We start from the raw sequence: 16417 nt of genomic DNA, 5'->3' as shown, positions 1-16417 counted from the left end.
ATCTAGCATTGCAGAACAACAGGTACAAAAAGATGAAACATAAGAAACACGACCATCAGCCTGTTGAACCACTTATCACAAAAAGGAGATATTAGCATTACCCTCATAGTTGTGATTAGTTGTGAAGTCAGAGGAATTCTTGACAGCTGCTTTATATTCCAATTGACTGCAAAAACTACACAAATGTTAATAAACTGGTGAGCCAGAAAATTAGTAAGCTAATCAAAAAGCTAATTAAAAAGAAGCTAGCTAGTCTCACACATTTGATTAGCCAACATGTGGTTTAACTTGCTAACAAGACCGTTCGATTATATGACATAACATAGATCTTTTTCTGTTCATCTGGTGTGACTGCGAGCTAGCAGTAAGGGTAACCAGCGTGGAATAATCCACAGAGTCATAACAACAGGACCTTTTTTTGGTTCATTATAACGTGAGGGAATGCAGCATTAGCCTTCGGCCCACTGTCAAAGCCTCGTGGAAGTGGCAGTTGTTGAATGCTAACAAAATGAGCATTGCATTATCATGATAAAACGACAAATTGCTCAGATTTAATTGATTTCATTTAGATACTCTATACTGTTGAGAGAGAGCAGGACTTCGTGTCTCTACTGAAGAAAGCTCAACCCTCAGAAAGAACAGATTTCATGAAGATGTCTGTAGTGAAAAGGTTTCTTGTTCAGTAAGTGGAATATTATAGCTGTTTTTTCTTGTCAGGGAGGATCCAATGACTACTGCAATCAATTTGAACAACGCCTTTTATTTTGGCATCTTTGAAAACTACTCCATGAACGGCAGTTTCAGACTGAAGAATGAAGAAAAATGTAAATATTCAGGATGGATGTTAACTCCAGTGTGAAGCCAGGAAAGGAAGTACAGAGCACTCAGCGTGAACACACAGGGCTGCATTACAGAATGTGATCTGGTCGATGTTATTAATCCATCAGCAATATGATCCACTGGGTGATGCCTGATCAGTGCCGTCTTCGGATCACCTTTAGATTATTTTGACTCCAAAATTTGTGCAATCTGCACATAAAGAAATGAATAAATCTGATAGAATTTTGCATAATAGTGTTAATAAATTACAATTATGTCTAACTTTTTTTAGTGTTAGTGTTACTATGGAATCAATGAAAACGTTCTTTATTCCTTTGTCAAAGTAATCGTGTACCTTCTCAAAACTTTTTTGTCTGATAAAATTGTCTGTGATCTGATAATTGATTATTAATGAATCCAATGAATGAATGAATTATTAATCCAATCATTGTAGCTCATGTGTAACCCTCTGTATCATTTCCTTCTCTGCTTTTTTTATTTTTTACTTTTGGTTTCTGTGAGAATCATTCAACACATTCTGTGGAGCAGAAGAACAAAACAAGCTCACTCATAGTAGCACAACTTCACACACAGCACACTTGGAGAGAATGCAAAGACCTCGCGCCCAACAGAACAACAACAACAGAACAAAAAGAAAGCAGGTTTGTGTTGGCGTGAAACATCTGAGCTCAGCAGGAGAGACGAGTACAGGAAGGCAGCATAAAAACAAAACTGGCTTGTTCTCCACAGGTGAACATTGTATACATTGCTGTACATGCTAAGTCAATGAATATCCTTTAACATTATTTTTTTTGCCCTTTTAGTATAAAAACACATATTGATGTACATTATAAAAAAGGTTTTCCTTTTTGCAAAAGAGCAATGTTTCTCTTTTGTCGGCGTGTATCGTCTGATGCGCACCAACGCGGTTATGTATACATTATTTACATATACAACCATATAAAAAATTGTATTTCTCTTGTGTACATGTATTCAAAAAACAAATACATCAGATAGGTTCAATTTTGTTGTGAAATATTTCTGAAAGTCCTTTAATATACAGCGACAGAGAAGCTGAGACAGGAGTTAGGACAGGAGAAGGTTGGTACACCTGGCTCTTGAAAAGGATGTGACACTTTAAACAACACAAGATATAAATAAATGTGCGCTACTATCAGTGTGTTCAGGAGTTTTCATAAGCCACTTGGCCAAAAGGTCTAGTTTCTTGTGGGTGTTATCCTGCAAGGTCTTTACACGCTAAGTTATTGCATCTGGTGCCTTAAGACGAAGTGGTCTTGCCAAACTGGTCTCCACCTGAAACTCAGGGAAAGAACTCACACGTTACAAATGAGCACGCTTTTAACATCTTAAGTCACCAGATTTGAACCTGTTAAGATGAAAAAACAAGTCATAAAGATCTCGTGTGGTAACATGTTGGAGAAACGAGACGTTTTGGCCAAGTAGTTTGCGATAAGCAGTGGAAATCAGACCCATCAGTGCCGTAATCTGTTTAAACTCCACAGGATCACATGTTTGTCACTTAAAACACTAACAGAAACACATACACGTTTTCACGCATAATATTAAACAAAGTAACGAGAGAGTCATCCAAAATAAGGGAAGCTGAAGTGGCAAACAGAAAAAGAAAAAAGACTCATCCTTTCGCAGAGTCAGGTGCCGACAGCAGGGAGAGCTACAGTCAGATGCGGCCGAAGGTCTTTGCATTCACACAGAGGGAGAGGGAGAGATTCGTGGATGGGATGAAACTGAACTGAAATCAGAGATCATGTTACTCGTTGATGCCAAAGAAAGTCTGTGTGATGTGCTTCTTCTTGCCACAAGTGCATCGACATAAGGCACAGGCACAGTTCCCCTCTTTCAACAGAGTGGCTCGCATTAGTTAGGTTTTTGTCCTTTTTTAAAATGTCCCAGTGCAAGAAACAGGTAGGGTGACCACCGCTGAGGCTCAAGCAGCTTACATTGGACATTCATGACATATGTCCTGTTTTGTGTGATCAAAAAGTTAAGGGTTATAACAGGATGCTGAGTTGTTTTTGTCATTTTCTTCATTGTCAGGGCGTTTCGGCAGGAAGAGACATGGACGGAATTTATGCAAGCAAATCATTGACAGTGTCATTATGTGAAATTAAAACAGCTTTCCATTCAGTTTAAAATCAAAATATTACATCAAATAAGAAAAAAGAAAAAACATCTAACAGAGCAGTGGTTGAGTGGTTGAGGTTTGTGTCGCAGCCATGTTCACATCATATCACAGGAAGAGTGAGACCTGGGCGTCATCTCCCCGCCGCAACATGGAAGATCACGTGCTCAACGTGTTCAAACGTCTAAATCCACGTTAGTTGTTGTTAATACTTTCTAAGCAAATAATTCCCATGAATGAACTGCTGCTAGCACTGGGAAGCTAATTTGAATGATTGATTCCAGCTGAATGAATGTGACGGACGTGAACATGGCGTGACACACTTTGGAGAGATTGTAACAAATCAAATAGGCTGAATATTTGTGGGCTAATTTACGGGTATACAACTTAAGCATCAAGTGTTTTTCACTCAACCAAAATGTGATTGATGCATTGTCATATAGGCACACTAACAGTACTCCATGCATATACACATACTGTGTATAGCACATGCACATCTGGATCTGCTATGTGTTTTGACTGATGGCTGTTAATAATATGTCTACTTTAGGATCTATCCAAGTCCCATGGATGTAGTAAGAGAGCTGGATACGGCGCTGCCAGTCAGCCTAGCTGCCAATTTGTCCCAGTGGCCACTCGTGGTACTGCAACAAAGAAAAATCCCCTGTGGCCCAGAGAGCACTTTCCCCATCGGCCCCCATTATCAAAGATGCGTCTGTAAAACGTTTAACAGGACACCTCAAACTGCAAACAAGGTCAGTTATTACTCTGTGTTATGAATTATTTCAATCCATGAATGTGTTATATTTGTAAAACCTTCCCCGATCCTAGAAAAGATGTAAAGTCTATGGCCGAGCGCGCCTGTAAGCCGGAAAACTTTAGTTCTGTGTGCTGGCCGAGCACTTTTCATTCAAGTGAATGGGTGCCATTTTGTAGTCCGGTAATCAGTTCTTATAATACATCCATGCCATCCCTCCTGTTCATTATACCATCTTATATCCTGATACAATTCATATTAGGAATAGTCGTAATTAAGTGCTTATAGCATGCCAATGGGGCTTTAAAATGAACAACAGGAAAAGTAGAAATCCTTTCATTATCTCAGCTGTGGTAAGCATTGGAGAAGAAAAAAGAGAAGATGAGGAAAAAGGAGAAGAAGAATGGAGGGGAGGGGCAATGGGTGGGGCCTGTTGCCATGGGTGATCACCCTAGTGATTCTGGTACTCAGCGTCTCTTCTAATAAATCTCTGGAGATTTTTCTCTCAGTTTCTACCAGGAAGCTCCTGCGAGCAGAGAGTGTTTGTGTGTATACCATGTTAAAATATGTATACTGTGTGAATGCATGTCTGTAAGCTAGTGTGTGCATCTGTATGTATGTACGCTATTAATAAACAGCAGTGTCATGATGACTGTTAGGGTCAGACCGATATATTACCAATACTGTCCTTTTATTAAATATTACTCTATCAGCCAGTCAGTGTCCTATGTTCCCAATATGATGGAGATGAAGGTTCTTTTCTGACCTCAGCTGTATTAAAAAGTCATTAAAACCTGCAATGCAACACACTTTCCTTTTTTCCTTTATTCACGTAATCCAGTTTAAAAGCCGAATAACTGCTGCTGTACTGTATGTATAAAGAGCTTAGAGAGATGTGTGTGACACTCTGAAAGGTATAAAATTAAGGGAGAAAATATTTTTTAGCATTGAAATATTGGCACAAAATATCAGCTGTCAGCAGCTTCAAATCCAAAATCTTCGGTATTGGCCTGTTAAAACATATCGGTTGAGCCTAAATATCAGTCTGAGTGTCTGAGTGTGATTGTAAAGTGTATACATCAGTATGTCTGTATAGGTACAGTATCAATGACCGTTTATACTTCCATCAGCTCTGGCAGTCTTTGTGTGTAATGTCTTTGTTTACTGTTAATCAGTCCTAGAGGCAGGCGATATGTGTACATCTGTCTGTTTTTGCCTGTCTTTCTTTCAGGATATCTGTGTATTTATATATATTTGTATGTATCAGTCCTAGAGGCAGACATTGTTGCTGATCTGGCAGGTGGATCCGGTGCCGGCCTGGGACAGGAAAAGCCTCCCGTTGGGGCAAACGCAAACCTCGTAGACAGTCTGCCTGGTCCCAGAGGACGAGGAGCTGGTGGAGGCCTTCCCCTCAGGCAGCCGCATCAGGCGAATCCTCCGAGCATCCAGAGAGATCTGGGGTAGAGGGAGAGAAAACTGGTGAGACTGGAAAAAGGGGGAAACAAATGAGCGGAGCTCAGGTGGAACAAACAAAAAGAGGACGGAGAAATAGACGGTGAAGAAGAGATTTTTGAGAACATGCTTGTTTGCTAGGTGTTTTCAGACTGAACGCGGAGCAAATTTTAGAGGTGTCACAATTGCATACAAGTCAATGGAGAAAAAGCAGAAGGCAACATATAGCGTCATATAGCGAGAGTTGTAAAATGTTTCAACTTACTGTATTTCTTTTATATCTGGTCTTAATGCCTTTTAATGTATTATTTAAACCACTTTAAAAAAAAGACCTGTAAAAAGGTATATTTTTCTTCTTTTAGCTAGCTGTTTAGCTCAGCCCGTCCTCACCAGAAAAACTGCCGTTTAGGTCGAATGTGCAAGCAGCATTTATTACGACCCATGTTGACGTTTATTGTTAGGTGGCGACCTCTAGTGGCCGTAGTAATCATGACTGGAAGTAAAACAAGGTGGTTGGTGATGGATGGGTCAAACAAACACAGGACTTTCACCCAGGAGACCGGGGTTCGTGTCCCGTGCGAACACAGTAAATCTTGACGTCATAAGTTATGATGGGTTCAGAAAGTCTGATATAGTAGGACCCACTTGCTGTTTAAAGGACAAGTCTAAGGTAAGTAGAGTTTCTTGTTTGCTGATTGTGAATGAAGGTGTTTGGACTGAGGCCAGCTGGACAGGGCTCTTCTGTTGATGGTCAGGATATGTTACATCTGGCAGAAAACCAGCTACAGCTTAACTCATCTTCGATCTCCCCAAAATCAGCATGTCACTCCTCCATAAACGTCTGCATCTGCACGTCCTGCCTCAAACTGTTCACATCCCAGCCCCACATACTGTACAGTGTGTTTGACCTCCATACAGTCATGATCCTCTTCATTCATTCAGACCAGAAGGGTCACTCATTTTCTCTCTAGATAGGCTAAAAACTTTCATCTTTACCTCAGCTAACCCCCACTGAATCATGTGTCTCTTCTTGTCTGTTCACTCTAATTGCTCTCAAAGCAAATCTCTTCACCCGCTCTCCTTAGCTTAGCTTTTATTTTTCTTCCAAGGACTCCTACCTCACAGGATTGGACTCTCACAAATAGCGTCTGTGGCTCTTAAGACCTTAGCTCTCCTCTTTGTTGGTTGCATAGAATGCTAAGTGTTCTAGATAATGAAAGTCACACTCAATAATACGAACGCTACACTCATAATGTGAACACTAATGCTTGGCAGAGTCGTATTCATGGTGAAAGCCACACAGAATGCATCTGGTAGCCTACAGAATAGTAAAGCAAGATTGTCACCTAAAGGTCATCAGTTTGAAGGAGACAAGATATAATTGAAAGGTAAAAGTAAGTCTCTCAATGCCTGGAAAAGCAGAATATATTGCACAAACACAGTTTTCACTAATGTTAAAACACTCACACAGTAGCAACCTGCTGCGTACGGTCAGATATGCTCCAGAACAATCAGCATATTACACCCTCGACATTCGCTCAAGAACTCTACAAAGGCTGTCTTCAACCTTTATTAGGAGTACATTTTGCTCGCTGCATAGCTGTGCACCTACACACATAGTGAGGGCAGAGGACAGACCAATCAGCAAATGACGCCTCCTGAATTTCAGCATGGACACATAAAAACCTTGGCATTGGAGGTTAAAAAAAGTTAAAAAGGTTCAACATAAAGCATAACACTGCAACCGTATGGCTAATTTCTCAGTCCAAGTTCATACAAGAACAGATTTTGTTGGATAATTCCAACTTCCTTCTTCAAACTTTCTCTACATTTCTCAACCTTTTCATTAGTGTACTTGAAGTGTGACATTAGAAAGACTTCTTCTGCAATTCAATATTCAGTATTTTACCTGCTATTGTATCATCACATGGCTGTTCAGCATTAGGGCTTGTCTATAACTGTCCTTACAGTTATGTGTAACCTGAAATGAGCTCTGCAGCGCCCCCACGTGTTTGATAATGTCATGGTGATGCTCACCAACAGATGGATATGGCCAATAATGAAGGATTTTCCTCTTCATTAACCTGTTGATCTCACACAAATTCTGACAGCGTTCACTTCAATACAGTGAGAAATTATACACCTTTTTGTGAGTAGCCATGCCTCTTTTGGCCAGGTGGTTTTTTGACCCATAACTAAAATTTCTTAGATTCAAACATATTTTGTTGACAGTGACAGTGTAGGGTAAATAACAACCCTGTCCAGCATAACAAAAAAGCACAAAACGTTTACTCTCTGCTGATTCCCAGGTCATTCTTCTTGTCTCCTGAGGAATGAAAAGAGAGCAAAACTCCAGAAAATTCCTTCTGTCACCCGCCACAAACACACAGCCGCTCATCCACTCATTTTACTCCCTTCAACCCCACATTGATTGGAACAAACTGTCTTTCTCCCTCTGTACAGACACAAACCACTGCTCCATGAATCCCATCTCTTTGCCCTCCTCCCCTCCTCCCCCCCGGCCTCCTGGGGCTTGTACAGGGCTGGTGTTTCACTGGCCGAGGAGAGGAGGAGCTCTCCAGCCATAGAAAGGTAAAGGAGCCATTACCGGGCGCCTCGGGGAGGCATCACAATCAAATGAACTGGAACACTTTTAAAGCAGTCTCAGCTGACTTCCTCAGACAGCTGCTGTTGAACAAATCTTTCACCACGAGGGGCAAGCGGCGTGAAACACTGGGTGAACCTGTGTGTAAGCGTGTGTGTATGTGTGGCTGGATGATCTTCATGTGTGTGTAAAGCTGAGAGTCTGATTGTGCGCTAGTGAAGGACAAATATACATATAGATTAAGCAAGTCAAGGTAAGACTCATTGTTTTATGTTTTTACAGATTTTCACAGACAATACTTGTATAGTTTGAACTGACTTTTGATTTTATTTTATGTCCCCAAAGTTGTGTTTTAGTTGCTGCTGCCACAAAAGAAAAAGCATGTTTAAACTACAGTGTTGGTGCTGCGAATGGTAAAACAAAAACAAAAATCACTTGGATTTGTGTATTTTAGACATCATTTTTTAAATATTCGAAATAAACAGATAAATTCCTAATTTGAAAAAATATATACATTGAAATGAGTGAAGGCTAAGGCTCTCTACACATGATGAATGGCGTGAGCCATTGTTTTCCAAAAAAATGGGGGGGGGTATCAGTGAAGGTAACACTATGTCTACGCAATGTCTGCGTAGCGAAAGCAACACGTTAGCAGAGCAGCAGAAGCAGTTTCAGTCCCACATCATTGTCAACATAGGATGCGTTCAGGCACAGCACTGAGAGTTGGTCACCCATGTTCTGGCAGTGCTCAAAGCCCAAAACACAATCACTGTAGTTCCGCGTACATAGCGCGACACATCCTGTCGACAGCTGTATTGAAGAAAATAGCAGCGTACCTGTTCCGTGTTCCGACTGGCATGAGACAGACGTTTAGACAAGCCTTAACGAATAAGGCCACACTAGATTTTAAAAGGAGGAAAAAAATAGCTGCACTGGCCTCTATGGGTTGAACCCAGCTGTGATGCTGGGCATGGTCACAAAGGCAACAGAGTACACCTAACCGCACCCAGCTGTGATGAAGCATTGCACTATAGTGCCACAGTACATCACTGCTGCACAAAGTGTGGAAAAAGCTTGTTGTCACCATTAGCTGGCAGTGCAAGCCAGATTATTAGACTGGGTGAAGTTACTCTTTAAGAACATGCATGTGAAATCGAGTGTCAGTTTCATGACTTCAGGAATACACAGTGTTTCACTGTCTATACAAGTGTGAGAGTCTATTTCTGTATCTGCCTGTGTGGTTTGTGGGTGTCTAATGGCTGGTGGAGGTGCCAGGGGGGACCTGAGGAGAGAGAGAGTGTGCGTGTAAGACAAAGGTTTGACAAATGGACATTTGCAACACTAATGGAGTGTGAGAATGTGATTCTAATTATATGAATTGACCATCACGAGTTCAACAGCCTCATTTTCGACCACACATCCATGAAAACTGCAAGAAGAAGTGGTGTGGGAGTGGCTTCAGACTGCTGCTGTGGTTACTTTTGATTGGACCAAACTGAATCCAAGGGCACCTTGTATCATCTCATATCAGCAGCCTGTCTTAATGTATGAAACAGTTTTTGTGGGAAACTTTTAAACACTTTCTTCTCCCTAATCCTCCTTCGCTGATTTTAACAGATCTGACATGACACGACTGGTGCAACCTAAGGTGGGAAATCCTTTTATCAGCACAGCCAACCGTGATGAATGTGAGGACTGATGTGTGTAACAAATCAGGGGATGGTTGGAGAAATTTAGGAGCAGGGAGGAAAGGATGAAAGAAGGAAAGAAACAGCATGAGGATGAGGAGTGGATGAGGGGAAAAAAAAGATGGTGTTGGGAATAACAATGGTTAAGGATTGCACCTACAAATTGTGTAGGAGCAATCAATTGATTATGATTATCTTTAATAATCAGAATTATCAAAAATAATCAAATAACTTTAATGAATAAAGTCCTCTGGGGCACCACCATTAAACAAGGGGAAAATGATTGTTAATTAATTGATTCAGTCTCATAAAATACACTAAACTATCAATGTGGAACTCTGATTAATAATTAAATTAATAACCACCACCAAAATTAGCATTAACAGCTAGTAGGTTGAAGGTTTTGGAGTTCAACATGGAAGAAGTTGACAAATGATTTACTCTTGTGCAACATTAAAGAAACCAGCATAATTATCCACAAGCATTTATTTATTATAAGATAAGATAAACAAGCAAAAACGAACAATACAAAGTCTTACTTTAAATGCACTAAGCTACAGAACAAAGGGTGTGTGTGTGTGCCTGTATATGTGTGTGTGCATGTGATCCAAAATGGCCGACTGAGGTAGCGGCTGCATGGTTAGACAAAGAAAGGTAATCCAAAATGGCTGCTAAGGCCATATGACGTTAAACAAACGGAACTAACTCAAAATGGCGCTGAGGCCCTGTTTGATAGAGCGTGGCTATGATAAAAGTCAACTTGGAGTGTATGCATGTGATCGGTTTAGGATCATAGTGATCATAGTCCATGGAGGGAAAGACGGTTGCTTTGAAATAAGCCTACTCCTTGTTAGCCAGCAGTCCGTCTGTTGTAGACGGGTCAAGCTGCAAAGAATTGTGGTTCCGGGAAAAGTCCTTGCAGTACAGTTTTCCCAATAGTGCAGATCGGAGGAAGCCGGTCGCTCCGTCTGTTGTTCTCCTTACAGTTAAAATTAGCTGGCAGACTTTATGTAGTAGCCATTCACGCTAACTAAACTTGCTGCAGGGATCTTAGGCAGGCTTCTGCATAATTCCTGGAGAGAGAGCTTGCTTACTCTCGGTTAGCTGTGATCTAACCAGAAATTTTAAGACAAAAGCAGGCCCTCGTGTTGCGGCCATAATCTTTTGTTCTGCGTCGGTGAACCCCCCCCCCCTTTTATTGACCTGGTGACATCACAGGTCAGACTGACCAATGGTAACTTGAAGCTGGTTCAATGGGGGGAGTTCACACCTACAGTAGGTCTGGAGGATTCTGGGACACGGAGTTCTATGGCGTTCCTTTGTTTACTGAGCAAAAAAGTCTCACAGATGAACAAATTAATCTGTGGAGTGCCAGTGGTCCCAACACAAAATTAAAGACAGAAAGAGGACAGAGGAAGGAGGAGTAGGAAAGAAAAGGACAGGAAACTGGAAAGGAGGAAAAGGAGGAAAATTGTGAGCAAGTAAGCATGTGAAAGACTTAGTGACTGAAGGAAGGATGGGAGGAAAAAAGAAAGGAAAAACAATCAACTTCTGTTCTCTATTTTCCTGCTTTTCTGTGAGACTCTAACAGATTCTGGTGGACAGCCAGTATGTGGAAAATTGCCACCAGCCAACAAGCTACATGCTGGTCCATGTTGGCTGAGGGAGCTAACTATTGTTTGGATTGTTGTTTGCTAAAAATAAGTTTGGACAGGAAAAGTACTGAATTGAGATGGAGCCCCATCAGCCAGTATGGCCGGAGGACAAGAAAAGTTAATTTCTCAACTTTGCCAGTACACAGAGTGGGAGGTTTTATCTTTGTGCAGAAAGCCTGTTTGAAGTAACAGGACTGCACCTAACAAAGAAAAGTATTTATACAGTTAATTTTCTGGACAAATCAAGGTGTTTTTAGTTCACTGTGCTTCACCATTTTATTAGCAACTTAATGAAGGCATTGATTTAAAAACAATGTAGGCTATATTTCAATTTAAAACTGGTGGCGTTAATTCCTCATTATTTAGAAATATGATTACATCCTCGAAAATGTTACTGTTCTGTAAATAAATGGCAGGACAGACCTTTTACACAGCAGACATTTTGAGTTGTAAAAGCACAGGTGTTACTAATAACATTAACGATAGCTCCGTTCTATTCAAATGTCCCAATGACGAAGTCATGACAGTGTGACAATGAGCCAGCATGTACAATAAACTGAAGTAGCTAAATGGAATTCAGCCATCATTGATTTTTATTATTTTACACCTCTGCTTTTACTACCCTGACATGTCAAAATGTCGTCCCTGAAAAAGTGATGAGCTGAAGTGACAGACTGTCACATTTTTAAAGGATGAGTGACTCTTATTTTGGAGTGAACCTCTTTAAGTGAGGAACTTTGTAACAAAATAAGATAAGCACATTTTGAAAAAAAGCCACATTTATCTTCACCGAATGATTGATAAGATGTAAAGGCCAAGAGATAAGTAGTTCTCGTTTCACAAAACTAAATGTTTTCCATACTTAATTTTTTATCATTTAGAGATTCTGACTGATTAAAGGGCAGTTAATATATCTTTTTTAAACCAGCTCTTTCAAGGCTTATTCTGGTTTATTACAACTTGGGTCTTATATTCATTGTATTGGATGTTATTTCTACCCAGTTATGACAACAGTACTCATCAGAGTAATTACTGAGATCTGAGAAGATCAGTCAGGTTGTAAGCAAGCCAACAGTTTATCCAGATAATCTCAACTACTTTATTTGGATGTGAGTGGACCGAAAATGTCAGTAATAATCCCTTATTGCACAGATAAAATGTGTGCACAACTACGGTAAGTAAGGTAGGTCAAGCAAGTTCAAGCAGGAAGTCGGACTGCAAACTGTGATAGATGTTTAAAACAGACAGTTTGGGTAATACTTTTACAGTTTGACTTCAGTTTTTCTATCAAATAGTTTGGCTAACCCGATACAAGAAACAGTTACTTGCCTACTGTGATGCGAATGGTTCAGGCTCATCCTACATACAGGACATGGCCAAACCATACACCCCATCCCGTCCACTACGCTCTGCTCCTGCCAATCGGCTTGCTACTCCCTCAGTATGAGGGGGGCCCAGCTACCGCTCAACAAAATCACGACTCTTTGCTGTCCTGGCTCCCCACTGGCGGAACGAGTTCCCCATTGACATCAGGACAGCAGAAACCCTACACAGCTTCAGTTGCAGACTGAAAACTCATCTGTTCACATGGTGCATCACTCCTGCAATTTTTAAATGTTTCCACATGGTTAAATGCACTTATTGAATGTCGCTTTAGATAAACACATTGGCTAAACAAATGTAATGTAATGTAATGATTTGGTGCAGCATTTGTCCTTCAAACAGACAAAAAGTTCATGTGTGCTGTTGGTTGACACACCTCTCCGTCTTTGGACTCCAGTCGCAGCTCATTCCTGCAGATGGCCTGGATGTCTCCGGCCTCAGCCAGAATCTGGATGCCTTTAGGAGCCTCCATCAGTAAGGAGCGAGTTGGAGACTCCAGCCTGGGAACAGACAGAGGCAGAACAGCTCCGTTAGTGATAACTGTTTCTACTTAATGTTTGGAGGAGTAAGAGAACAAATTCTTAAAATCAAAAGTTAGGAAACAAGATAAGAAAGAGGTTTAGCTGTGAATATACCTTCAGTTTGTTTTCTTTGTTATGATCCTCAGTAAATTTTTTTACTTTGTTCCATTTTTTTAATTTTATTTGTGTCAAACAGCCTAATTAGAATCTAACAAGATCTCATCAACAAAAGTCACGATTCTGATGCAGCCTGTTTAGACAGTTTTAGCAATCTGTCATCCTGACACTGTGCAAAATGTAAAAAACAGAAGTAAAAACTGAGTTGTTTTTTTTTATCACTTTCACCAATAACAATATAAATTAGTAACTTTGTAACATCTGTCCATGGACTACAGATGAAAAATAGCCCTTTGGCTAACTCTGGCGCATTTACAGTAATGTTTATCAATGTGCACTGTTCCTGCTAAATACACCAATAAATAAAAATAATAATAAATAAATACTCTTCAGGTAATGAGAACCTCCATGGTTGCTTTTCACAAACAATTGAATGGTTATGTTTGGGTATATGAATAGACACAGATATGTACAGTTTCAGCTAAGATATATAGTTATGATTGGGTTCTGGTATAACCGTGATCAGTGATCACCTCAACAGAAATACCTGATACATATATTTTCTAATCCTATTAGTACATGACAATTGATTGAAGCAATTTACCAAGAAGACTGAACTGTGGGATGCTGAGGGCTGCGGTAGCCTGGTTCCAGACCTCTCAATCACTGCCCACATCATGGATTTGTTCTGCAATTCAAATGTGTCTGGGGTTGTGCCCATTTCACCAAGCAGTTACTTTGGATGGTTGGAGAAACAGTCAACCAATCAGAGCTTTCTAGGCAGGATTGAGAATAAAACATAGCTATCTATTTATCTAGCTACATCCATGAAAAATAGCGACAAGAAAATGTGCATGAAAACTGGTAACAAGCGGGTGCATATTTCTCAAGTCAGCAGAGAATTATGTCATTGCTACGAACTGGTTAGGGCAAAACAAAACAAAATAACAAGAGAAAGGCTGTCTCATCCAAATATGGGCAGAAGAAGGCTGCAGTCCGTATCGTTTGAAATGGGACAGTTTATGATGTATTTATGATGTATTTGGTCTAAAATATGTGAATTACTGAAGATCCAGGTCCTGAACTGGGAAAAGCCATCCTATTTTTATAGCGCCCCCTTTAGGCAGATCACTTTGGACATAATGTAACAAATAAATCCAGTCCAGTGTCAATACAGGACAAATAATGAAATACATATTTACACACAACTACACACCCACACAGACTACTATGTACTTGTGAGGACTTGCACTTGTACTGTACTTGTGAGGACCCTCACTGACATAATCCATTCTCTAGACCCTAACCCTAACCTGAAGCCTACCAATTCTAACCTTCACCCTAAAAAACTTAACTTAACTTAACTCTTAAACAGTCCTTTGAAGAAGTGAGGACTGGACAAAATGCCCCTACCTTCCTGTTATGGCCCTGGCTGTATTTTTTAACCTGTGTCTTGTTTTTCCTGTTTTGTGTGCAGTGTGTCTACTGCTGATTGGTCCATTCACATCATCCTGCCTTTTAAAATGCCTGCGTCAGTGGCAGTAGTCTGACAGCACCACTCAGTTCTGTCCTCAGCCTCCAAACCCTCTTGTAGTTGCTTCATGTGTTACATCTGTGAGATCTTGTTAGGCCTAGTGTCCTAGTTGTTGAGCTGTAAGTATCTATTTCGTAAATAGAATAATTCACACTTTGTAAATAGCACTGAGGTTGGAGGGGTGAGCAGCCATTTTCTTTTGCGCTGTTTTCTCCTGTTTTGCTTTATCCTAGGGAGTTAGGTTTAGTAAATGTGTTTTTGTTTGTTTCACCTACGGTTAGTCAGCACTTGTTGAGAAGATAGATTCTTTTGTTTGATGTTGCGGCCTTTGTTCGTTTTGAATTCTATTGCTGCAGTTTATTGTCACAATTTCCCTTATGTAGCAATAAATTTGAACTTTTATGTTTCGCTCCTACCCCCCTAGATGGGGATGTAACATCCAAAAATGGCCACAGTCTTGAAGTCTAAAACTCAAATTGGTCCTCATAAAGATACACACACACACACACACACACACACACAGACACAGACAGACACACACCACCAACATGAATGGAGTGTAAATTGAGTGGATCTGACACTTGGACACTACAGCCCACCTGCATGCTGTAGCTGCTTACAAATTTCTGTATGAGGATTAAAAATCAGCCCACTCCCCTTCACATCTTGACAAAACTCACTCAGAGCCACAAGCAGGAAGCAGCAAAGGTGTCAAAATGCTTCAGTAGATTCAGACCTGCAGAGGAGGTCTCTGTAGACTTTCTGTCTTCCTGTCACCACAGCAGTTGTGGATAAAATATGTGATATTTTCTCCACAGGGAAGGCTTTTATTGATATGACACACACTGTATTCAGGTGGAGGATTGGGAGCTTTTGTTCTGAGCGAGGAGCAGCTATTAAAGGTTCTGTTTATATGCAAAGATACAGTGCATCCATCATCAGCTCTAGTGTTCTAGTAAGTATGTAAATGTGTCAAATCTTCATTTTTTTTTATCGCAACATGGGTTTCCCGGTCACAGACTGGAAAATTTAAATCAAAATTGATCAGTGGAGGCATCTCTGTACAGTGTTTTTATTACTTCACTGTTTGTTGGTGGCATGGATGGATTAGAGATCCCCATGTCAGAGCCTGTGTATGACATGACAAAGAGTTGAGTCAAATACTGCAATCACATATTTTTTTTCATATGGAGTTATAAAGTAGGATCAGCATGGGTAGAAGCCGCGGGTTCCAGGAGTATTTACCATAGGCTCATGTTGTAGTCATGACTTTTAATACTTTGTTTCTGATAAATGATGTTTATTTCTGTCAGCTTGGCATGGTGGATGTGCCTGTGTGGAGAAGAATCCAGTCAGAGGTGTGTCAGTGCTGTAGCAAATTTCAAAATGATATGTCATTGCTATTGGAAACCACACAGCGCACAATAGTTGAATCCATCCAAAGTGGACCCAGAGTAGTCAGTGTAAGCTTTAGCTTCCACTTAATATTAGTGGCACATGCAACAGAATTTTAAGTTCGGTTAATGAGATAACAGCAGCAGCATCCGTGTTTTCAGTAAGTGCCCCAAAACGACATATGTTTACGTTCAAGTTAAAAATCCCTCTAGTTGCCGTAGTAATTATGTCGGGAGCAAAAGAGGAAATGAGGTGTTATTATAGATGGATGGGTCAACAAAACTTCGAACTTTCGGTTTCCCATTTCCAACCGCGAGTCAACGTTGGGAA

At 40.5% G+C, this 16417-nt stretch overlaps 1 protein-coding gene across 3 annotated transcripts in view; it reads right to left on the bottom strand.

Moving 5' to 3' along the window:
• Window positions 1–744: 744 nt before the first annotated feature.
• Window positions 745–16417, bottom strand: part of sgcd (sarcoglycan, delta (dystrophin-associated glycoprotein)) — a 295835-nt gene continuing 280162 nt past the window's right edge. For all 3 annotated transcript variants that reach the window (XM_044222301.1, XM_044222300.1, XM_044222299.1), the window contains 2 exons: window positions 12897–13020; window positions 745–5192 (listed from right to left, as the gene is read on the bottom strand). In XM_044222301.1, the coding sequence (XP_044078236.1) occupies window positions 5007–5192; window positions 12897–13020 (310 nt within the window). In that variant the 3' untranslated portion in view covers window positions 745–5006. The remainder of the gene's footprint in view (window positions 5193–12896; window positions 13021–16417) is intronic.

Source organism: Siniperca chuatsi, linkage group LG14 (genome assembly GCF_020085105.1).
Source record: "Siniperca chuatsi isolate FFG_IHB_CAS linkage group LG14, ASM2008510v1, whole genome shotgun sequence".
NCBI lineage: Eukaryota > Metazoa > Chordata > Actinopteri > Centrarchiformes > Sinipercidae > Siniperca > Siniperca chuatsi.
The sequence above is the reverse complement of the archived record's forward strand: the minus strand, read 5'-3'. Positions and strand labels throughout refer to the sequence as shown.